The following is a 25,742-nucleotide window of genomic DNA, read 5'->3' on the forward strand; positions in this document are numbered from 1 at the left end:
GGTAACTGAAATACCCAGATCATCCGCTACACAAAACCTTTATGGACCAAAAAAAACAGCAGTGGATGGCTCCTCTCTCTCCGTTGCAGGACAGAGAGATACAAAAGATCCTTCTCTCCTACAGCCATCAGGCTCATTCTTCAAGAGTAACCAGACTTACTGAATTTCCCCTCTGGGATAAATAAAGTAATTTTTATTTGATTGATTTGATTTAATCCTTGTCATACTTATAATAACAGGCTTTGATTTGATCTGATTTTGACACGTACACACAAACAAACAGTAAATAATCTTGGCAGAATGGGCATTAGAGTGCGTAGATCTCTATAGGTTGTGTGTTTTTACAATATACTTTGGCAAACATATTTTTTATATTAGGTGATTTTTTTTGTGAAGCCCCTTTTTAACACAGCAGGTGGCACCATTTAGGGTAACCTCTGTATCTCATACATTCAGTATGAATGTGTGAATGAGCGCAGTCTGTAGTGTAAAGCACTTTGAGTGGTCGCAAAGTAACTAGAAAAGCGATATATAAGGATTATTAGCGCCATTTAATGTAATGGCCAGTTCGCACTATTCAGCTTCAGCCCCAATTTTCACCAATTTCAGAGCATGTGTTGTTAGGGAGCCAACTTAGCTTGGCTAGCATGCCCTCTATAATCACACACTGGGGTGACATTATGCCACCATTGTTTGGTTCACTGCAAAAAAAAAAAAAAAAAAAAAAATGCTAAGCTGGCATGGTGGTGGATCCACTTTATAACAATATTGCAGAATATCCACGTGAAAAGGGCTCAGTTTCACATGGAATTTCCCAACAGGCTCTACAGGTCCAAAACATGAGGGATGCAGAATTTTAAAAAAGAGCTTCACACAGAGAAAATACATCTATTTTCCTGGAGCAGTTACTGGATTTTATCTGCGTTATGTTTGTTTGGTGTGTCGTTTGGATTACCTATTAGGTATGAATAAGGACTACGTTGATCTGCTAAATGTGAAGCTTTCATAAAGATAACACGTTTAACAATAGTAATGACAAACGACACATTTGCTGTTGTACTCCCTCTTTTTCACCCTTGGTGTCTGTATGTATTATGTATTAGATACGAATATGTAAGGGCATATATATACATATATAATTTATTTATTTTTACAATAACTGTATGTGGAGTCTTGGTGTACAGCAGAGGTCAACATTTTGGTGACCTCACAAATTTGACCTGGAAATGAACAACATATAAATATTTCTCTACATCAGCACTTCATTTTATCAATCAATAATTAGAATTCATAATTAGATCAGATTATACAGCATGTCAGTTTCAAGGGATAGTTTGGGATTTTAGACATTGAGAAGACATGTGAAATACTTGCTAGTAGTGTAGAGGAAGAGTCACGAAACTACAAGGTTTTACTCCACAAAACTATGTGTACGCTAAAAGGTCACCCATTGACAACACATAGTTATATTACTACACTGTGTCATTGTATTTACTGGCTTTTTCAAGTAAAAAAAAATATTACCAAGTGAAGGTGGTTTCTGATATGCACAAGGACCATCGTTTTGTGGTGGAATGGGTTAGAACTTGTTAGAGCTTCGGGCTCTTAAAGCCTCCAACGCTCACCCGGGTTCTTTTTCCTAAACTTGGTCTTACAAAGCACTCAGAACAAATTAATAAAGTCAACCATTTATTGAAAGAATAATAGCCAAATGCAATGCTCAGCGCTGGACTCTGCAATACATAAAGACAGAGTGATTACAAACTTCCTTAACTTTACATATATCTTCTTGGGTTTGGGCAAAACCCCGTACAAATGGGCGGGCTTTTTAACGCAATTGGTCAATTTGTCTTTGTGGGATGCTTTGGTTACCACCCTTAACCGAGCATCTGGGGATTTAACATCTCACTGACCTTTCAAACTTTATGTGTGCGTTTGTTGTCTGCTGAAGCTTTCACATCCTGTCCCCCCTCCGTATTCTGCTTCTCCCCCCACATACCTTTCCTGAACTCTGAACTCCTGTACATACCTTTCCTATCCTTAAGTGACCCAGTCCTGTCATTAAGAAACCCGGTCATAATTTAGAAACTCAGCCAACCCGAATATATTCCCCACTCCCACAAACTTCAACAACAGCAGCTACTGGTGTAAAAACAACAACAACACTAGAGGACATGGAAAAGCTGCAAGGTTTCCAAAGTTGCATTGGAGCGAAAGAAACCTGTGCTGTTTTGACATCGTAAGACACAGTCATTTAATTTGTTAACCACTTATCCACTCACTTTGCAGAGGACTGGAGCTCTCACTGGGCAAGAGGATGGTTACACCCTGGACAGGTCGCCAGACAATAAATATAACTATTACACAGTTTTGATGCCATTGCACGGACAAAAATTTGGCTGCAGTCAAACAAAAATATTAACACAAAGTTCTCATAACCACTTCTGTGTCACTTCCAGCCTAAAATATTGTTTGCATACATGACCTATTCTGACCTGTTTCTAATCTATTTTTCAACCACATGAAATTTCACACCACTGCATCTCAAAAACATCACTTACATCCTGTTCCTCTTATGTGTGTAATTTCCTGTTCTCATGGGGCAGATGCAAGTTCTCTTTTCTTTTTTAAACTGCTTCTGAGCCTTAGCCTGTGGTATTTTATTTTTTGAAGCATGGCGAGTGTGATGAAGATGTTACTGTGGGGCTGGATTATCCTGGACTGTGGCTTGTGTTCCGTCTCACTGCCAGAAATCACTGATGGGAAGTTTATTGATGAATGTGTGAGGAAACACAACGAGGCGCGGTCGTCTGTCAATCCACCTGCAAGTGACATGCTGTACATGGTAGGCATGATAAACTCTTTATTTTCTCACCGTCATAAACAAATGACAGAAGTGCATTTGTGAAACAACCTCACCAACAGCACAACGGGTCGACACAACAATGTGTAAGACTTATGTAAACGGAGTAAAAAGAAAAGTGATTATTTGATCAGCACTGTTGGTTTTAGAAAGGTACAGTAGTGACCTAAGAGGAAATAAATGTGAATGAATACTTCGGTGGTGAAGTCAATACCTACTTTCGCATAACATTCAATGTAGTGAACTTTGAAACATGAATTTAACTAATATCGTCTATAATGTAACGCAATAATGTCTTGCAGAGGAAATTAGCTGTGTTGCAAATCAACCCACCTCTGTACTATAGTTACATTATGTTGAGTAGCCAATGGTAGGTGTCTATTTTATAAGCTGTGTGAACAGTGGCGGTTGTACACAGGGGCCTACAGGGGCCACTGCCCCTGTGAAGAAGCCCTTGGCCCTGCTGTGGCCCCTGTGTCAAATTAATAATAAAATTATCAATTTATAACGATGAACGACAGAACAATTCTTACCTATTTTTTGTTCAAACAATATCTCATTGTACACAAATGGAACCCATAATGTGTACATTGTATAATAGTTTTATTGTGCAATAAAAGCTAAATTTAAAGATCATTCTCACTGTACTGCACTTTCAAAATTATAAAAAAGTAATTGTGCACAAAAATTAGAAATGTCATTGTCGTACAAAAATAATTGTTAATGTTGGTGAGTCTCACTGTTTCAATCAATGTAGTTTTTCCAAATATACTTAAATTAGATTTTTAAATAAGCTAAAATAAAGGTTTTGAATGCTCAAATATCATCTTTGCCGTTTTTTAATGTGCCCCTCTGATTAAACACTGGCCCCTGCTTGGCCCCCACAGTTAAACTGGTCTAGAACTGCCACTGTGTGTGAATATATTGTCCTGTTAATGGATGTGCAAATTAAATTTAGTCCAATCCCAAGAACAAAAGATCAGGGTACGGTTGTTTGGAAATTATCAAATTGGATCAAAGCTTGAAAATAGGCTGTGCGAAAGAAAAAATGATTGTGTAATCGGATTAGATCATGAGGTTACTTTTTTTTCCTCCTTTCCTCTCCTCACATGTGCTGTATTTCTCTCTCTTCATACTCTGTCTTCCTGTCCTGTTACCTCTGTCATACTGTTTGTGGGTATTTTATATGTTTGGACGGGCTGATGGCTTTTGTAAAGCACTTTGAGTTGCATTTATATGTATGAAAAGCGCTATATAATTAAAGTTTGATTGATTGATTGATTGATTGATTGATGTAATCCAGTTTTGGTGAAGTTACATCTAATGGTGATAAAAACAGAAGGGAAAAATAATTTTGTCCCCATAAAGCAATGCTGTCAGCTTTATTTCATTTTAAGTTTTATGTTTTGATTTATAGTTATTGCAATGACACAAAAGTAGTTTCTACAATGTTTTTTTTTCCTAATCTTTTCTAATAAATATTGTTTTCTCTCTCTTCAAATAAAAACACTATCTTTTGTTTTTTAATGAGGCTAGCAGCTAGATTTTCTGAATACCACAAGGAAGAGTGACCTGACACTTTAGAAGCTTAATGTAAATAAAGGTTGGTTATTGTAAAGGACAACAGATTGACAATCTTTATCTCTGTCCATCCAGACATGGGATGAGGGCTTGGCCATTACTGCAAGAGCGTGGGCAAGGAAATGTCTGTTTGAGCACAACACCGACCTCAAATATGTCCGCCGTATGCACCCTACCTTCTCCTCTGTAGGAGAAAACATATGGGCAGGATACCCACCATCACATTTTGATGTGATGAGAGCCATAAAAAATTGGGTGGATGAAAAACAACACTATCGCTACAGCAGCAACAGCTGCACAAAAGTCTGTGGCCACTATACACAGGTGTGTGCACTTTTCTTTGGAAACATTTTTCTTTCTGTTCTATGTTTTGAAGAGGTTAGGGCAAATACAGAGGGACATCTTATGTTTTGTATAATTTAACCCTTTTGTGGTCTCCAGGTGGTGTGGGCAAGCACCTACAAGGTTGGCTGTGCCGCCCAGCTCTGCACAAATGGTGTCAAAAACACAAACTTTGCTTCTGAAGAGGGTGTGATCTTTGTTTGCAACTATGCTACAGCGTAAGTTGAACACATCTACAAATACACTACAACTGTGATATTTCAACTCTGAATGGATCACTAAAGGGCTAAAAAGGCTCCAAAAGATTACAAAACAGATCACCTTTCTTGTATTTTTTTCCTCTGTTGGTATTTGCGGATGTGGTTAGGTTTCATGTTTAAAACACTAAGCAAGGTTCAGTACAGTAAAGTGTATGGCTGGCAGTATAATTTGTTTGCTCACAGTTTTTGGGATGTTGTATGGACTCTCAAATGTACATTGCTTTGGATAAAAGCATCTGCTAAATAAAATTGTAACAGTCATACTGTAAGTACCAACAAAATGCATGGAATTGTCATTACACAAACAAGCATTATTATGTAATCCAAAGCTTGATATACCTTATTCCTGTTGCATATTGCTCCGTTGTCCAAAAACAATTACAAACACAGCCATGAGCCCCACTATTGCACTTGGATGCCCACACTCAATCCCACATATCTTCCTGCTGCTATACATACTCATTAGAGCAGTGGTTCTCAAATGGGGGTATATGAAGGCACTCCAGGGGGTACGGGAGATTTTAAAATATACATTTAAAAAGTAGCAATCCATGCAAAAATCCTTTAAAAATAATTATTTAATAAATATTTTGGGAAAATATAAGTTTAAGTTCATAAAATGAATTTTATATTCAGTGGACCAGGGATGGGCAACTGGAGGCCCGGGGGCCACATACGGCCCGCACCCTCATTTGAAGTGGCCCTCAGTACAACTACATGCATTTGAGCATGGAATCTTAAAAGTGCAGTGTAAAAATGCAAAAAATTACTTCTTGCAATTAATGTTGGTCTGCTGTTCTTGCACTGAAAAAAAAAGAAACCACAATAGGTGGCTATTTTTTATTTGTTTCAAACCTTTTGTGTTCCTATTTATACTGTTATACATATTTGAGCATGAAATATGTTGCACTGTAAACATATTTAAAATTCCAGTTTCATCATATCTGGTTAAGTGCACGGTCCTATATATGGCCCTATGGTAGTGTAGATGAGTGAACAGAATGAACAGAGTCTCCCCCATACCAGGATGGTTGGACCCAACCTGTCATATGCCACCTGGCATCACCTTTCAATCACTTGAAAACTCAAAGATGGAGTCGTGGTTGAAGCGCAGCAGTTATAGTTTTAAATGGTTATATGCTCACTGTTTTTACTACATTAGTTTGAATCACTACATTTTAGTGATGAGAAATATTTGCAATAAATTTAGTCATGGATTATTAACATTTAAAATGTTTGAAATAGGTTTTTTTTTCAAATGTTTGAATTTTGTATGTGTTTATCACTTCCAAAGTTTAATAAATCAGACACTGATGGCACAGCGCTCTGATTAGGGGGTACTACATCACTGAAAAAAGGTTGCAAACCACTGCACTAGAGCACTTATTGTTTGTTAACTTGCAGCTGAAAATAAACTATATCAGCCAATGGAGACTGGGGTCTCATTTATAAAACAGTGCGTAGGGTCGAAATTACAACCGTAGGTGCGCAAAAAAGACCAAAAATAAATCGGGCTTATGCACACCTGCTGGCAGTGTTTACTTTATAAGAGACAACCCAACTAGAAATGTACACACGTGGATAATACTACTATACAACCACATTAAACCATAAATTCTCATTTCACAGAACTTAAATCTGTTGCATAGAAATGAGCCAGCAGGTTATTTTACAATTGAAAGTTGCTCAACGAAAATATATGCCTAACGAAAAACGCGTGTACAAACTCAGCTTGTTTAGTATTTATAACTTGTATCTTTAATAAACATTTGATATTAAGAGGAATTCAGTTAGTAAAAGGCATTATACAATCTGGCTTCAATTCACCACCACACCATCTCGGTGACCAATTTCCCCGTCTCCAAAATGTTCAACACGTGGGTCAGAGTTTACTTACAGGTGCTCACATTCTCCAGTCAAGTTCAGGGCCTTTGGGCCTTGTTTTGAGCACTTGTAACAACTAGAAATAAGACTCCAGAACAGTTCAGAGCAAAGATCAATCCAGAAAGATTTGCGACTTAAAATATGGGAAAGTGATTTAATTGGAATGATGCTTCCTTGTGCAGGGGTAATGTGAACGGAAGGCAACCGTATAATCATCAAGGGAAAGCCTGCTCCGGATGTAACGGCACCTGTGAGGCTAATCTCTGCCGTGAGTATTCAGTCCAATTTTTTGGTGATGCAAGAAAATCTTCACCCTGCATCTGTTCAAGAATAGAAGGCCTTTCAATCAGTTCTGTCTTAATGTCTTTGGAGGAAGCCAAGAACGAGATTCACAGAAAAGTGCAATTTGAATTGAAAATAGCCGATATTTCGTTAAAAATGTAGTTCAGTTTACAATATGTTATTTAAAAAGTACACAATACACAACTGGATAAGTAGCAGTTAAAGCTATGCTGAGTTTAAACATTAAAACCACTCTATCCCACTTAATTTGTATTTCCAGGCTATAGCTGGACCCCAGCCTGGGACTCTGCCTCCAACTATGGGTTGATTCTGGCTGTCCGGCCCATTGCCCTTATCTTCACCTTCATCACGGCCTATGTAGTTCGCCACTTTTATCCTGATGTCTTCTGCTATGAATAGACCACTGTGGTGCCCTGAAGGACATTGACCGTTTCAACCAGTACTAGGAATTTATTCAACATCTTTTGAGTCCAATCAGAGCTGTACTTAAACAGTCAAAAGATATTGCATTTTACCCTCCAGGATTTTTACAGTAAAACTGCTTGCCAGTGATTTGAGCTATCAGACAGGAAACAAGCAACCAAATCCTCAGGTTTCGTCTCTACCCCCCAAGTAAACAAAAGGTTCAGGTGAATTTAAAAACATTAATTCATTATCTCTATTGTTCTTGTTTTTTTTTTTGTTGCAATTAAGCTCCTACAGTTTCACAGTACAATTTACATCTACAATGCTGTCGTTAATATTAATAGCTGTATGCAAGCATCTGTTAGGATTACATTACTTACGATCAAAATCTAGTGAGTTGCAACTTTGTTGAACACAGCTGAACATAAAGCAAGTGCAGCAACACAAGACATAGCAGGCCGGCTAATATGAGTTATTAGTCCAACAGCCATATTACCTTGGTGTCTGTCGGCAGCCTTTTCTTTTCTGGGAAGCTCTCTCAAAGCCCGACCAGCAGTTCCTCTTGTACAGCAGCCTGGGTCACTTACTTCTTTTTTCTCTCTTTCCTCCGCAACATCCTCTCGATTTACTTCGTCTCTGCCATAATAGAACCAGGCCCTCCCCATGCCCTGTGCCTAAAGACCATCTCCTACTCGCAGTCCAAGGCTGTTGTTCCAGCGGTGTAAACACTAACACTCCCCAGGTGGTCTGAGCAGTCCTGCCAGTATGACTCACAAAACTAGCCAACGGCAGCTAGAGGTAGCAGTCAGCTTCCTTTAGGAACAACTCCAAAAATGACCAACAGTCTAGTTAGAGAACCGGAGAAGAGCAGAGGCCTTCAGCAGCAAGTGGTAATGACAGTGGCACCATTCTCCCCATCACAAGCTAGTGTAGCACAAAATACTTTGAAGCTGCATGTTTACATGCTCTACCAGTGTCAGCGTGGGTTCCTCCCACAGTCCAAAAACATGCACTTAGGTGTAATTGGTGACTTTTTGGCCGTAGGTGTGCATGAAAGTGTGAACGGTTTACCGTCTCTGCCGTCTACGGGCCCTGTGATAATCTGTAGACCTGTCCAGGATGTACCCTGCCTGTCGTCCAATATCAGCTGGGATAGGCTCCAGCCCCATGCGATCCGAGTACCAATAAGGAGAATGAATAATTAAGATATAGTTAAAATAGTGACTTAATGTTTACTGTCAAAAGGGGTACATCTCTGCAATTAAATTATCGTGAACTAGAATGGAATAGAGTGAAAACATTTTTGTTTTTGCCACAATACTGATCTGCTGTTGGGGTTCTTCCTTGGCCCATGCAACACCCTTCAACTATGTTTCATAAAAATCCTTGCAAGTAGTTTTCCCAGTAATCCAAGTACAAACAGACAGACACTAAGCTGAACACACAAAACACAATGATAATCTTTATACTTACCTTAATTTACACTTCCAAGTAAGTTATTCAGATAAACTAGAATTTAAACCCAAGCATCAATGTAGCATGTCTAGAAGTACCTAATCCCCCATAGCATACAGTATGATAAAAAAAAAATGTCAATGATAGAAATTAAGACAAACCTACAAATTTAAGATCTAAGTTGTAAAAATCTTCTCTTTAATTTCACATTTCCATCTGATTGAGTCTGCCTCCTCCCAAACAAACATCTGTTTTTAAAAGGCAGGAGAAAATATGTTTTATAAGGTATAAATACTGACCAAACAAAATCTGGACAAATAGAAGACCAATAAAGTAGACAAGAGGAAAATGTATGACATCGTTCACTGGTGGTCTTTCTATCTCTATTGACAGATAATTGGTCTAGGAAATGGGAAAACAAAATCCGCACACCAAAAGCAGTTTAATAAAAACGTCCATGACAGTACGGCTGACGTCCCATCTTTTCGTGTCCTTACAAGGTCCCTAATTCGCCCAACAAATACCATATCACATGGTACACACCACGACAGAGGTGTGTGTTTGTGGTCAGCCTTTGTTTTTTGTTTTGCTCTTTTTCTTTTTGTCCGTGGTGCTGCTGGGGGGTGCAGGGTTAACTGGTGGAGCCCCCAGTTTTTTGGTTTTAGCTTTCTTCACTTTCTCCTTAATGGCTTCGATGTCCAGCTTGCCTTCTGTAGAAACTGTGACAAAAACAAGATCAACAATGTTGGATATCGGTTAGCTGGATGATTACGTTGCACAGTTTAAGACATATTTGCTTGTTTCTCATGTAAAGACTTATTCCCTTATGTATACCTTTAGTGGATTTCTTCATTAAAGGCTTCTCTTTAGGAGGAATGAAAGCTTTGTTCCGCTCTTCCTGCTTCTTGGTCAGTGCCTCTGCTTGTTTCACCTTAGAAAGAGGAACAATAACAGTTACATAATCACTAGATTTTTTTTTTTTTTTTAAACTAACTAAGCAGTAGAAGGAAATAAGGCTTAAAAATAGCTGGATAGTATTTATGTAATATCACTCATGTGAATGCAGCCCAGCAGAAGATTAATCCACTCAGTGATCACCTTGATCTCTTCCATCTTCTTCCTCTTTTTCACACTTTCACGCAGGAAGAATTCTCCTGTGGCCAGCTCCTTGTCAACCTACATGAAATTAAAATCAATGTTAAAATGTTTCTATATGCAAATTCATCTTAACAGCACTGTTAACTGTTAAACTTTGTTAACTTAAAATGAAATGTACTTTGTCAGAAGAACTTAAAAACATCTGCCTTCGCATAGCTTTTTTTCCTCCATAATAAAGCATGATACTGTATTAACAATTGTGCATATACACAATATGCTACATGTTATCTTTAGCAAGTAAATTAGCATTACTGTGTTCTCCATGAACAGGATTGGGGCAGTTATTAAACTATAAATGTTCAAATAAATGTCTTTCCAAGCAAACAGCTGACCGTGCTCTCTGGCTGTGCTGGGGGGAACGGTGTGTACTCCTTCTTCACACTCTTCTTCTTGGGCTCCCTGCGCTTGGTCAGGTTCTTGTGGCGGAACTTGGGCAGGAAACGTTCCCAGCTCTGCATCCGCAAGTCAGGATCTTTGGACAGCTCCCGTTTGATCATCAGTGTCTGATGGTTCCAGTTGTCAGAAAATGTGGAAATGGGTGGAGTCAAAGGAATTAAAAATGAGATACTTTTTTTTTGGCATAACAGCACAACATCATCTGCCTCCACTTATCAATTAATGCTCTAGTCATTATTAGTCCCAGGACTAGTAATCCTCCAGGACATCTGTGGCCGTATTGAACAAGTCAGACTTGAAGGCTGTTTCACAGTGTTGTTAGATAAAGACAAGTTAAAATAAAACCCTGTGAATGGTACAGAAACGTATTGGTGCCACACACACAAAAAAGGCTCAGTGTCACATTATAATGTGATAGTTTCACGTTATTTCATGATAACAAAACGAGCAGGCATAGACGGACAGACACTTTATTTATCCCAAGAGAAATTCAAGCATCCAGTAGCAGCAATAAAAATGTACTTTAAGCTTGGTTTGACACATGATGAGCTTCTACAGTTATTGAGCACAGTGGATGATGTATTTTTTTTATAAGTGTGTGTACTCTGAGAAGGATTTTGAAGTCCAACGCTCCTATGTGCTGTTGACTGTGGCTCTAATGCGCAGGGACCATCTACAAAGTGCATGTTACCATGGAAAGGTGTGGTGTAAAAAAAAAAATAAAAAAAATCAATCTACATAATAATCCATCCCAGCTGGTAATACTACAACTATTGTTTTGGAAAAATACGCTTATGTGTATATTTTAGACAGAAAATATTCAATAACATTACCATTGAAGCTTATAGTAGTAATACGTCTTTTTTCTTCGATGAAAGTCTTCTTTTTACATTTCAAAACGAAGGACTGTGGTTTCATACAATAGTATTGAAGGTAAGATGTGTGATGTACCCATTTAAGTAAACAGCTTTTGTTGTGATGCAAATGAGTAGTCATGTTATAACAACACAATAGGATGAGGTTTAGAGACGAGGAAGTTTTGTATCACTATTGTTTCTTTTGGATTACATGCATTTTGATGCAATTGCATACAAAGTTAAAAACGTAGAGACCAACCACCCAAAATCACTGCCTCCATCCCATCTGCCCCAGCAACATTCCCAAACCTTGGTCTTACTTCAGCATCTGCAAGCCAAAAGCAGTTTCTTTTGTCATGCACATGTTCATTTTTAGGATGAAAAAAATCCCCAAAATTAAATAAATGCAGATTTTCCCAAAGTAAGTGTTGCAGTATAACCAAGATGAGCTAATTAATATGTGAGGGGGTTTTAGTGCTACTACAAGCTTCAATTACCAGCTGGGATGGATTATTGTGTGGATGGATTTGTTTTTACCCTACACCTTTTCATGGTAACATGCACTTTGTGGACGGTCCCTACGCATTTGAGCCACAGCCGCCAGCGCATAGGAGCGTTGCGTTTCAAAATCCTTCTGAGTCAGCATTCTTATGCAATAACTCATGAAATAATGTGAAAACCATCCTGTTATATCGCAATACTGAGCCTTTTTTTGTGTGCGTGGCAGCAATATGTTATCGTAGAATAGTACATATAGCATCTGTGGCTCTTTCATGCCCTCAGCTCCAGGTTGCACCAGCCATGGCAGACAAGCCCAGAGGGATTTATTTCAGTCAGGAGATCAAGAACAAGGATGGAAAACATCGTCATTGGGCATGATTGCAGCCTGTCCAAACATTTCACTCTGTCCAGTACTATTGTTTTTGAGCTGTGGCCGGACAGAAACCTTCTGTCAGCAGTTTGAACATACCTTTATGTTGTAGATGGGGTGGATGTTCTTCATTGTGTCCATCACCACTTTGCGTACCTGAACATTAGAGGAAGAGACATTTTAAAAATTCCTCGTGAACAGGGCATTTCTAATCTATAGTGTTAATGTTCCAATAATATGTAAATGTGAATAGTTTTAAATAAAAGACTGAGGAGCTTCATGCCCCCAGATGGGAAAATATTTCAGAAATTATATTAACTCAAGTCAACATTATTACCTTTGATTTCAGCATTCATTTTCATTAATAACTGATTTTTAGTGATTTGTTTTATTAGATGTTTTTATTGCAAAACTTTTTTTTTCATGACAGTGGTGGTTTAAACATTAATTTCCCCATAACTTTTTAACTATTGATGTACCCCCTGCCTCTCTTAAGATAGAAATACTAAAAACATTTAAAAAACCAACAACATTTAGCCAGGAGTCTGGAGCTTGCCTGCTTAAGAGATATATATGTGAGGCTGAGGTGAGGACACTGACAACACCACTGCAATGAAACAGGACATTATAAAATAAACAGTTAAATGGAAATTGCAAGTGGCCTGAAACTGCCATTATGTAAACAAAAACAACAAAAAACTAGCTTAAAATAAGCAACAATCATTTGTTTAACAGGCGGGGTGACTTTCTGTTAGTAGGTCCAGCTTCATCCAAATCATAACTATCTTTAAAATTAGACATTTTCTATCCGCCTTTAATGTGCAAAAAGTCATTGATGAACAAATTACCATTTCCTGTTTACAATCTGTCTTCACCTCCACAGTCCTAGCATCCTTACATTAATCTGATTCACTTGTTTTCAGTGTCATTATATCCGCTTCTATTTTCATATCATTTAATTTTAGCAAAATCTGTGTGTGTCTGTACTGTGTGTTTTCCTCTTATGTTTATACATATATTTTTAGTCTGTGTGAAGCACTTTGGTGCAAAAAAAGTGCTATACAAATTAAATAAATTCATAAACTTAATTTAATACTGAACACTTTGGAGCTCTGACCCCAACTATTTCTTTGCTGCTGCAAACACCCAGATTTCCCAACAGGGATTATTGTTCCACCTCATCTCATCTCTAGAGCCCAATTAGACCTGAGGAGAGTTTTCATTCAGCAATTCTCCAAATTACCAGCACTACGTTACCGCAGGAGTTGGGACAGGCTACGACTGTTGCACTCAGAGACTATTGGACTTTATTCAGCAATCAAAAGCGAGCAGGACTGCAAGCAAAACGTCACAGATGGTAAGTATCGCAGCAAGAAAGGGCAGTCTGAAAGGGGCTAAAGGTAACTTAAAAGGACAGCTCATTATTTTGACCAGCAGAGGTAAATAGTTACTAGATGTAACTTCAGTTCTATGAATATGTTCAAAGCTCTGAAACTACTGTGTTTTGTTAATTGATTTACAATAATAAATCTACATCTATATTTACTTAAAGCAAGACGACACACACACAGAACAGTGGGCTCATATTTCTAATGTAAGTGTTTTCTTTATGTTGGGATGTTGTAGATTCGTTGCACAAAATTTTTTACTGTCCCAGTGAACTTTACACAGGTCAGCTTCTGCACTCCTTATACTAACCACACGACAACAGACCAAGACAAAGACTCTGAAGTTCATAATATTAATAATGTTATTGGCCGCGTTTCCCAGATTCGCTCGTTCTTAAGGACTTAAGAAGGCTCTTAAGAAGGGTTCGGCTAAGAAGGAGCGCTAAGATAGGGGTGTTTCCCAGATGCGTTCTTAACTGCCTTCTTAAGATCCCGCCAAAGAAGCTTCTTAAGAAGCTCTTAGTGGGAGCTGTCCACCGCCGTGGTGCTGAAATATAAATCAATCGATGCCAGGCAAATCGATCACCCACCACTTTATCAGCGCTTAAGTCACCCCACACACCTGTGCAATAAGGCTACGTGTGTGTGTGTGTGTGTGTGTGTGTGTGTGTGTGTGTGTGTGTGTGTGTGTGTGTGATCACAGCTAACAGGTGTATCCGAGTAGTAATCAAGCCATTAACGCATATATACCCCACTGGCGGACCTCGTCCCGCGTGGTGGGCATCCTGATGTGTCTCCGGGCATGGCGCAGGAGGATCGGTGTCACGGCTGCCACACTCCATGAAACCGGTGCCTTGCTGAGGCCGGTGCCGTCCCCCACCACCTCCAGGAAGCTCCCCACTGCGTAAAAACGCAGCGCGGCGAGGAGCTGCACCTCCGGGCTGAGGGCAAAATTGCAGCGGGTTGCCCTCTGGATGTGTGGTGACACGAGCGTGACGAGGCGGTGGATCTCCTCACGAGGAAGCCGGTACTTGGACTGGACAGCCCGGTCCGACAGCACGTCGAGTGGGGAGAAGTGCTGACGCACATAAGCGTTTATATAAACCGTCTGACTTTGCGCACGGCGACGCTGTTGGTTCGCAGCGAGAATATGCTGTATTGCAGCCATGGTGTCTCACACGCGTGGACTTCGGCAACGCCTTTATATAGACTTGCAGGTGGAGACCCTCTTGATGAGGTTCCAGCTGAGTTCAATTACACCTGTCAGTTTCCCTCATATCTGTGAAATACCACAGGGTTTTTTATGTTTTTATAGCTACTGTAAACTCATATGCAGATGCCGAATGTGTGTGAAAACGTAAAGAGTGATAGTAATGATGATTTATTTCATTTATGTAGCTACAGGAACACATGGGCAATTCTTTATTTTTATATCGTTATTTTTCTTCTTATGCTATTATTTTTCTTGCGTCAGTGTTCTGCAGCTATGAGCGCACATTCATCATTACGCAGGGTTTTAGTATTCCTTTGTGTCCGATATAACTTTCCCTGATGCGGCTGCACTGAGCGTTTGGTCGCTAAGAAGGCCGTTAAGAGTGGGTCAGGGCGATCTTACACTTCCTTCTTAGTGAAAGATCTTCTTAAGCTAAGAACGACTCTGGGAAACACTTCCTTCTTTCACAGCGCTCTTAAGAGCGTCCCTAAGACGCTCTTAGCGCTTAAGAGCTTCTTAAGCGCCGCATTTCTACCATTAAAACCGGGAGCGCTGTTGCGTCACTCTACCATTAAGGCCAGGACAGCGGATATGTCATTTTGTAGTATTTGTATTTTTTTCCACCTATTTTCGGTCTCTTGGCCAATGAAATGCATCAGAATCATGATCAGAATACATGCGGGAGTGTCGCAATGCAACATCGGACTTTTCCAGAACTTATAAATCATGGAGGAAGACGACTATAGTGGAGGAGCTCAGCAGTAAGTGACGGAAGCAATCTTGATGAAAACAGCGCCGATAATTTTATTGCTGATCTGGACTTTGAACCCTCAGAACCAATCGACCGGGATTTATGGATGAGGAATATGTTTTTAGACAACATATTTTCACCGAAGAGCAGACAGATTTGTGGCCATCTGGAGATGTTAATAATATTATTAATAATATATTAATATTAATAATATTAATAATAGGCTAATTGATTGTGATGATGATATAAGAAATCATGACTGTTTGTCTTATATTACTTTATGCGTCGTTGAGTACCCTGAAAAGTGCAATATATAAAATGTATTATTATTATTTATTATTATTATTATTATTATTATGATAATTATTTTATTTTTTATTACAGTAGGCTAATGAGAACTATGTCTTGTTCTTCCACTGGTCATATCATGTTTGCATCTTGCTAATGGGCATGTATTAGTATTATGCATAGGATTTTTTATTCAGTCAAATGTAACATTTGCTGAGTTGGTTGATTTTTTAAAAAACTTTATTGAAGGTTTGGACAAATAAACTCAACTTCGTATGAAAGCCACGGTTATAAGCTCTCAAATACTTTTTGAATTTAATTTCTATCTGCTACAGAGGCTGAAAAATCTATTATTTAGTAGGTGTTGAATTTCCAGAAAAACTTCAGGTTTTAGGGGGTCATTTGAAAATCGCCCATAGGTTTTCCAGGCATTTTTTTCCATGCGCTTTAGGCCTTAATGGGTTAATTTAGTAGCGGCGCCGCGCTGTAACTCTGTAGCAGTGACAACATCGGTAGGCTCCGCGGAACGAACAGAACGAACGAACTTCTGCTCTCTCGCCGCAGGGACGCGCGAATGGAACAGTGCCAGGAAGTCAAACACTTGAGATGTCATAACAGCCGTAACATCGTGAGCACTCTGTTAGCATCACTGTAGTTTCTAAGTGAGGTCAGACTGCCTGTTGGAGCGAATGGCTAGCTAACGTTACTGACAGAAAACAAAGCACACTGCGGCCAGTCAGCCTCCACCTGTTTCCCGGTGCATGTATTTACTAAGCGCTACGGTAAGAACATGTTAGACCCGACTTCAAAATAAAAGCAATCTTCCGGCACACTTAATTTCACAATCAGAAAATTCAGGAAGCACATAAAGGCTATTCTGCTCTAATTTTTAAAAAATGTATAAACAAGTAAAACTAAACAAAAGCTTCTTGATGGTCGAGGTTTTAGTATTTCAACTGTGAGAAGCCTAGACAGACTTTAATAAGGACTACATTTACAAAGACCAATGTGACTTCAAAGTGAGTACACCTCCTAGTGTCCATAAAATGTTGTTTTAATCCCAAAAAGCTAAACTCTGTACACTGCTAGTATTAATTGCTAACCGTATGAATTACTTCCTGTCGCTAAACACATGTAGCTTTCAAAACAGGAGCACATGGATGTGTTAACAGAATCCACCACAGAATTTACAAGAAGGCCGTCAAAATATGATGCCTTAAATAAAACGTAGAAGAACCTTTATTCTCCCTTACAATAATTCATTAAAATATGCAATGATTAAGATCAGTGTATGACAGGTCCAAGAGGGTTAACTGGGACCAAAGGGCATGGTGAAAAGAAGTCTTACCTCCTTTAGTCCGTTGAACGGCCCCAGTGCTGACACCGTGTTGCCCTGCACCATCACATAGCAGTTGGTCAACAACTCTAACGCCTAAAGAAAATGGAAAGGAAAGTAATTTGTAATTAATTAGGAAAGTAGTAATTTAAATTATGACTTAAAAAGAATCAATCTATTAACAGTAACACTGATAAATGCAGATGTTTTCCTCCTAATATCACACATATTTACATATGTAACCATTTCCTAGAGTCAACATGCTCAACTTGTACTTCAGTAAAATTTATTGGGTTTTGGGGCTGAACGATTTTGGATCATATTCACATGGCAGCCATTCTACTCTTTTGCCATACTCGGGGTGGAAAATAATCTGCTGAAAACCGTAATCAGTCAGCTAGCTATGGTAAAAACAACACAGCTGTAAAAGTGTAAATAAAAAAAAAAGTCAAAATACCTGTAGATCCTCAAAATAATCCAAACAAAGAGACAGCAAGAGGGTTTAAGGTTACATCAACTATGAAAAAGGAAACTCCACTGGCATCTGGTGTAACATAATTCCTTTTGGACATCAGCAGAGTTAAGTTGGCAAGCAGCTTACTCAGTGTTGGTTTCAGACAAACATGACAAGTCGGTTTTATTGGGTGCTCCAATGTGCACCATAGGTACAAGGCACACTGTTACACACACACATACTTAAGTCTTGTAATTCTTCATCTTCCGCTGTATTTATAATGGCCAAACGCTACAGACATTTTCCATTGTTTTCTTGATAATAACCAAAATCATTGTCACGAAAACCATGAAAAATATCTTGATATCAGCTCCTAAATTAAACTCTTATGAGCTCTTTTTGTTATCATTATATTTGTCCAAACAGATGTACCTTTAGTTGTACCAGGCATTAAAATGAACAAGAAATTGAAGAAAACATCCATCCATCCATCCATCCATGTTCTTCCGCTTATCCGGGGCCGGGTCGCGGGGAGAAAACAAGGTGGTCTAATAAATTTTACTGTATAATAAAAATTAGGACAGTTATGTTTAAAAAAAAAGCCTGGCGAAATAACTGCGGAAAATTCTCCTCGAACACACTGTGAATGCAGCTATTGGCTCGATAGATGCTTGCTATAAAGCTACATCCCAAAAGTGTGTTACCTGTATTTAACTGGGACTCTAGCGAGTCTAGTTATTGAAGTCGGTCAACTGAGTGAACAGTTAAACAATCACAAACAATGAAAAGAAAGTAGTATTTTATGTGCTGCTTCTTTGCAGGTAATAGATGTGGGACTCACTTTTAGGGTGGAGCCCTTGGGGCCAATAAGTCGCTGTCTTCGCTTCACAAAACGCTCTCTGTTCCTTACAAGGGTCCCGATTTTAATGATGTCACACGCCATGTCATCCTGTAATATCCGCACTGCCTGGAAGTGAAAAACAGGATGAACGCAAAATGAATAGAACTCAACATCTCTCCTGTGTTTGCTGCTGCTGCGGCCAACAGGCATTATCACTTTTCAAAAAAGCAAAAGGAACAACATCTACATAGAACATGTGTGTTAAATGAACAAGAGAGTGTGTAATCAACAGACCACAACCCTGTGTGACAGCAGTGTCCTGTGATCGTTACCTGTTCGAATGGGACACTCCTGGCCAGCAGCTTGATGAGATCTCTTGCTCTCACGATGGCATAAGGGTCAAAAGTTTTCTTGGTTGTGCAAACTGTGATGCTTCCCTCTATCAGGTCCAGAGTGGCTTTGATGTGCTGAGAAGAACAAAAATCCATGTTACACAAGATGCAAACATTACCAGGTGCAGTACAGGGCTGCAGTTCAGCCTGACCAGGCGTAATCCTTCCAGTTCAAGCTTGTTTACATGTGCATACAGTACAGGATCAAGTTCAAGCAATTAAATACATATGACAGACACAAAAATATATTTATTAAAAACTTGCTACAATATGTATCCTACAATATTTTAATTACAACAAATATCTTCATTTATCTCCCATGCACCATGCTGCAGCTACAACAATATTATTGGTAAAAGAATTGCATTATTTTATCAAAATAAATGTATTTGGGGAAAAAAACCTAAAGAAAAGTAGAGGAGCTCTGATCAGCACAAATATGTTTTCCCGTTGAAGTCTTTATGTTTACGTTAATTCAATGACCCAACATGGGCAAAAAATGATCATATAATCACTTTTTTAAAATATAATGTTAAATAATGGCAGCGAGAGTACACAAAGTCAAACTTCTGCCCGAATCGCTATATAACCTTTACCATAAAAACTCAGGAAAACCCCCAAAAATAGTTGATAGACTTTCTGTTTTGTTTCTTCAGGGATAGTAAACAGATGAAAGCAGCATGGAGGCCAGTGGGACTGTCATGGTGTTTATGTCTTATGCTATTTTAGACAGACTGTGAATCTTTCAGGGTCACTATTTACAAGACTACAACTGGATTCTTTTAGCATTTTTTACCTACCATGCAATTTTTTTCCTCATCGTGCTCCAAGTAAAAACTGGCTCCAGCTGCTCTAGTGTGTGCAGTGGTTTGTGTAGAAAAAACAAAAACAACAAAAAGAAGAGGAGACGCCGCAAATTGCCCCCTCACAAATCTGAAAAAGGGTTTCTGTTTTTCTGACATGAAACGTTGACTATTTTACAGTAAAAATAGATATAAGGAAGAATAAAGGAAAAGAACATTTAGAAATGAATTCATGATATACATTTGTCATTTAATTATAATTTATTTAATTGAAGAATTATATTTACCAGCTCTATCAACTTTCCTTTAGTTAATCATCGATTATTTATTTCTTATTTATGTAGGCTATATATTTATTTATACATTTTAACTGGGTCTCCTTACTGTTCTCTTTACTAAGAAACAGCGCCCCCAAAATCCCGCTTGTGGCTGTAAATATATTACTATATTTTTATTTAGGACTGAGCTTACTATCATTATTATGTTACTTTTTCCGGTGGAAGTGGTTTTACTGGCCGGTCTGGAACCGGAGACCTTTTCCCCGCTCATCTATTGGTTGTTGATTGTGTTACGTCACTGAGACTTGTGATAATATCAAACACGTTTGATATGATCCAAACCCAAGACTAGGAAAAGACTGATATGAAACAGTGCAGATTACTACCTTAAACTTAACAATGGAGATAACGGGATCTCCGTGACTCCAGTAAAACTCCTAGATTTACTAAAGACTTTCAGTTTTTAGTCTGGGACTGGGGAAATCGTTTGGTGTAAGCCCAGCATAACATGGAACGATGCAGAGACTGTCCTCTAGAAGCGGCCGCTGTGTATTACGCATTAAAAACCCTGCATGACTACCAGCCTAAACAGACTAAAAGAGCAGTGTTCTTATTTTTGACAGTAGTGATAATCATACTGACAGAATATCTGAATACCCTGGTACACCCCCCAAGCCCACCCTAGTAAACATATATGAACATCGGTGACCAATGAAATCCTTGTGCATGCAAATGTATTTTGTTTGAAATTGATTCTGATCCAGAAACATTATGGTTTGGTTTCAGCCCTTTTTGTCTAAAGAGAGAACTTGACTCAGCGCACTTACCGCCTCTCCTAAGGCCTTCTCTACAAGCGGCCAGCACTCTTTCAGGTAAGCTTCTCTGTATTTGGGGAAAAGCGTGGCGAAACTGCTCTCCTCCAGCAGACCACGGGGGTTGTCATCTTTAGTGAAAGCCGCCTCCTTCCATCCATCAGGAACAGTCAAGAGTTCAGATTCATCCACTGCATGACACAGGCATCAGAACCAATGACTCTATGACACCTGCTTTTTTCCTCCCATACACCTCAAACCACATCATTTGTTGTTGCTGTTTTAGTGGTGAACCCGTTACAACAGTAGGACACTGATGAATGTTTGTAGGTGCATTTATAGCTGGGCGAGAATTCATACATACTACTACATACACTACTACATACATTCATACATACATACTAATACAAATGTCTCAAAAAGCCTGATATGCATAAATGCAAAATTTTTTTTATAAAAAGGCAGCATATAGCTGGCTGCATGTTGCATTTCTAAAAAGAAAAATGTTAGTTTTTTAGGGTGTAAAAACAACGATTTCTTGATCTTAACACATTTGGATATATTGGTCTAACACTGTCATAACATAAGTGCTTGAAAAGAAAAGTTTAAAAAGAACACTGAAGCGAATTATGACTTTAAAATCGACTTGTTTTATCCTGATAAAAAGGCCTATGGTGCATGCACGTGTGCATTAAGGTACTTGCTTGCTCTTTAACCCTTTGGTGCACAACATATTAACACCCCTTCTAATAAACAACATGGGTGAAAAATGACCCGCATTAATTTCTCATGTTAATTCATGGTGGCTGTGTGTTTCTTTTCTCTATCTTTTTAAATAAATTTATTTTATGATTTTACAGTCCAAGTATTCTTTGAATATCTTTTTTTTTATTACAACCGATCATTCTATCCATTTTTCCTTTCATACTTTATGAAGAAAAATTGTTTTTCTATTATTACATCAATTTTACACACATGGGTCAAAAATTACTCATTCATCCAAATTTGATTTAAAATTAAATGACCTAATACTATAATAATAGTAATTTGTTTCAAATAGTTACTTTAGCAGTAAGAGAGGCCAACACTCATATTTAATAAATTTAACATGTTTATGTATCATTTTGTCACACATACAGTGTATCTGGAAGGTATTCACAGCGCTTCACTTTTTCCACATTTTGTCATGTTTCAGCCTTATTCCAAAATTCATTAAACTCATTTTTCCTTAAAATTATACACACAATACCCCATAATGAAAGTTTTGACCCATGTTGTGCATTAGAACCATAGTGATACAAAAAGGATTGTTATTAAAAAAGTAAGAAATGAAAAAAAAAAAATTAGGACGCATGATGATCAAAAACAAGTGGATTGAGGAAAACCTAGAATACTGAATGATGAAATTCATTTATTGCAAAGATATAGGAAATAAAAACTCAGTCGGGTCACTTCAGACCAGGGATGGGCAACTGGAGGCCCGGGGGCCGCATACGGCCCGCACCCTCACTCTAAGTGGCCCTCAGTATAACTACATGCATTTGAGCATGAAATCTTAATAGTGCAGTGTAAAAATGCAAAAAATTACTTCTTGCAATTAATGTTAGTCTGCTGTTCTTGCACTGAAAAAAAAAGAAATCACAGTAAGTGGTTATTTTTTATTTGCTTCAAACCTTTTGTATTCCTATTTATACTGGTATACATGCATTTGAGCAATTGTGATCACGATTTTGGCTGGCACGATTAAATTAACCTGATAGCATACCAATATCATTTTAAAATGTGTCTCTCCTGCAGATCTAATCAAGCACATTCTACACCAGTAGTCCACCAACCACCAGCAGGATGTGACGTAGTACTTAATGCAACACGCGCCATTTGTAAAAGCTGGCAAATCAGTGTTGTCAACTTAGTGACTTTTTTGTTATGTTTAGCGACTTTTCAGACATCCTTAGCAACATTTTTTCAAAAAAGCTACTGGCAACAAATCCAGCGACTTTTTCTGCTGTTACTGGAGACTCCTTCTTACTCTTCTTAACATAAGAAGAGTAAGAAGGAGTCGAAGCGGCACAGTCCTCCTGCTGCAGTCTCTCCCACCTGCAGAGCCAGAGGGGATGTTAACCCCTTAGCATCCAGTATGCAAATTGCTAATAGGCTAACAGCTAGCTCTGTAGCACTACAGTGTGTATGCCGCTAGAGGAGGTGTTCACTTAGCGATCTCTGTTTGTTTACAACAAGCACCGGACACTCTGTACACACACTAAAAACTGTTCCTATTGTTTGTTTAAAAGTAGTGCAATAAAAATACAGATGTTTTTCCTAACATGATGAATAATCGTGATGATTACAATATTGATCAAAATAATCGTGATTATCATTTTGGCCATAATCGTGCAGCCCTACTGTAAACATGTAAAATTGCAGTTTCATCATATCTGGTGAAGTGCACGTCCTATATGGCCCTGTGGTAGTGTCTATGAAAAATTGTGGCCTCCTCCAGCATTTAAGTTGCCCATCCCTGCTTTAGACCCATGTTGTGCATCAAGGGGTTAAGGCCCCAGTCCTGGGATTTGAAAATATGATCACCCTAATTATTTGCCTTACTAACTTTGGGAGGATAAAGTAGACAATAATATGCTAGAAACTATATTTGACACTTGGTCCATGTCGTCACGCTGTAAAAATAATCGCATAAGTCATTTTTTGTCATTATTTTTTTTTTGCCTAAATCATCTCCTCATATGGTAAAATCGCCTACATCCTCAGTTGATCAGATCATGTGATTTTACCTCTTAAAGATAATGGCCTATGTCAAGCATGTGACTCAAGTGGATTTATTATGCCTAAGTCAAAATAAAATGTGACTTAGGCAATTTTTTGAACATGCCTTTGTGACTTAAGCAAGATATGGTAAAACTTTATTTTGAAGGTGTCTAAATAAGAGTGACATGAGTGTGTCATAAACATGACATGGGATGTGTCATGAACATTAATGACACTTTGAAGTAACAAATGCTCATGATACTTGTCATGTCATGTTTCTGACAGGCTTGTGTGACTCTTATGTAGACACCTTCAAAATAAAGTGTTACCATATCTTGCTTAAGTCACAAAGACGTCTTCCAAAAATTGCCTAAGTCCTTTATTTCTCTTAATTTACATAATTTACACACAGTGTTATTACTATGCCAATAGCCATCCTTTGTTACATCCTTTTGAGTGAAATGATCAATAAATGTCACATGTTACACTTTTGGGGAAGTTTTTTGTGTTTCTTGCAAAACTTGAAAAAATAAGTTAGGCGATTATTTTAACAGGGTGACGACGTACAAGCAAAGAACACAGGGATTAAATAAATCTGTGCTACACCAGTGTTTTGGGATATGCTGTTCACTGGTTGAAGCTCAAAACAAAGTCACCGAGGGGAAAGTATTTTTTTTTGTATTAACAGTCACCAACTGTGGGCAACACACGGTAGCTCCTTGCTAGCTTAATGCTAACGTTAATTCAAGCGTGCCTTACAATTCACATGTAAACACTTTAAGTAGCCGGAGCAATTCAGCTCTGCATCACCCTAAATGGGTAGCTGGTTTGTCAAATAATAGCATTCAACTCCACAGCACCCATAACTTACCTTGGTTTTTAGTCTTTTTCGATGTTTTCCCTGTCTGTGCTTCACTCACGCCGTCTCCCCTCGTAGAGGACGCCATTGTTGTTGGGAAAGGGTCCTGCTTCTTCTTCTTTGGACTTAAACGGCAGTTTGCATCCTTAGTGTGTTGTATACTGCCATCTTCTGGAGTCATCTTACTGCTAGAGTACAGTAGATTTTTGTTTTTCAGCTGAACAATCAACAGATACTCCTGTCAGAGGCAAGGTTATAATAGTTTTGGATTTTTTTATTAGTCTTAGTTTCAACCCTTTGGAGTTTGGAGCTATTTTGTTGGTTTTTGACTCTTTTTCATTCTGCCTGTATATGCAACTTAAATAATTATTGCCATGCCATGCTGGTATCATCTCTTTCAGCACAACCTCACCTGATTATTATTTTGTCATTTTAACTTACTGAATCAACATGTTAAAACACCAAAAACACAAAAAAACCACACCAAAACACACACAAAAATTACTTTTTTTGAAAATGCTTAGTTTTTGTTTAGTTTTTATTAGTTTTAGTGTTTTTGTAATGGGCTATGTGTTGGGTGTGAGATTGAAAGAGGTCCTAATACATTTTGCATTTATTTCCTTTGTCTTACCCATCTCAGCCCCAATAAGGTTATTAACTCTTACAGTTCTGGGTGTTTTGAATTTTGGTTTGTGTGTAGACATCCCAAAATTATATACCAATGTGTTCCTGCATGTTGACTAACAGAATCGTTTTTCTAATAGAAACACTGGATTATGAATGAAAATAGTTGACAAAGACGAAAACGAAAGACATTTTTACTATAACTTTAGTTAGTTTTGTAACCACACAATACAGTTTCAGTTAGTTATCGTTTTTTTTTAAAACTCTTGTTATTTTTTTATTTCAGTTAACGAAAATGTTTTTTCAATTCTAGTTTTCGTTATTTTGTTAGTTTTTCGTTAACTATAAAAACCAAGGTCAGAGGGAGAACAAAACACAACCTAGTGGAGTGGCATAGCTCAAGATATCATACCAATTGTTCATTTTGTGATAAAAGCACCAAATTTGGCAGATGTGTTGATAAATATATTGGGAACAAAACTGGATATTGAGCCATCACAAACTCAAACCCTGGTTGCTGTGGCAACCATTTTTTTCAAAATGGCTAAAAGCAGTTGGTTAAACT

General features: G+C 38.2%; 2 protein-coding genes across 2 annotated transcripts; one reads left to right on the plus strand and one right to left on the minus strand.

Moving 5' to 3' along the window:
• Window positions 1–2,674: 2,674 nt before the first annotated feature.
• On the plus strand, window positions 2,675–9,298 carry glipr1a (GLI pathogenesis-related 1a). The gene is made up of 5 exons (XM_059326154.1): window positions 2,675–2,845; window positions 4,520–4,768; window positions 4,886–5,004; window positions 7,113–7,198; window positions 7,493–9,298. The coding sequence occupies exons 1-5, from the start codon at window positions 2,675–2,677 to the stop codon at window positions 7,630–7,632; spliced, it is 765 nt and encodes a 254-aa protein (XP_059182137.1). The 3' UTR covers window positions 7,633–9,298.
• On the minus strand, window positions 9,088–24,668 carry krr1 (KRR1 small subunit processome component homolog). The gene is made up of 10 exons (XM_059326150.1): window positions 24,566–24,668; window positions 20,947–21,122; window positions 18,979–19,113; window positions 18,647–18,772; window positions 17,364–17,447; window positions 12,475–12,531; window positions 10,584–10,754; window positions 10,192–10,269; window positions 9,928–10,024; window positions 9,088–9,812 (listed from the first exon to the last, which is right to left on the minus strand). Exons 1-10 carry the CDS (start codon window positions 24,639–24,641, stop codon window positions 9,661–9,663), a joined length of 1,152 nt encoding a protein of 383 aa, XP_059182133.1. The 5' UTR covers window positions 24,642–24,668; the 3' UTR covers window positions 9,088–9,660.
• Between the last annotated feature and the right edge of the window lie 1,074 nt (window positions 24,669–25,742).

This window comes from Centropristis striata, chromosome 22 (assembly GCF_030273125.1).
Source record: "Centropristis striata isolate RG_2023a ecotype Rhode Island chromosome 22, C.striata_1.0, whole genome shotgun sequence".
Classification (NCBI taxonomy): Eukaryota; Metazoa; Chordata; class Actinopteri; order Perciformes; family Serranidae; genus Centropristis; species Centropristis striata.

Bases quoted from the DNA above. Each gene is read 5' to 3' on its own strand.
- glipr1a (XM_059326154.1), top strand. From the start codon at position 2,675: ATGGCGAGTGTGATGAAGATGTTACTGTGGGGCTGGATTATCCTGGAC. The intron at 2,846-4,519 runs GTAGGCATGATA...CTGTCCATCCAG, and splicing joins CAAGTGACATGCTGTACATG to ACATGGGATGAGGGCTTGGC. The intron at 5,005-7,112 runs GTAAGTTGAACA...TTCCTTGTGCAG, and splicing joins GTTTGCAACTATGCTACAGC to GGGTAATGTGAACGGAAGGC.
- krr1 (XM_059326150.1), bottom strand. From the start codon at position 24,641: ATGGCGTCCTCTACGAGGGGAGACGGCGTGAGTGAAGCACAGACAGGG. The intron at 21,123-24,565 runs GTAAGTTATGGG...TGTGTCATGCAG, and splicing joins GAAAAAGACTAAAAACCAAG to TGGATGAATCTGAACTCTTG. The intron at 10,270-10,583 runs GTCAGCTGTTTG...AATTTCATGTAG, and splicing joins CAGCACAGCCAGAGAGCACG to GTTGACAAGGAGCTGGCCAC.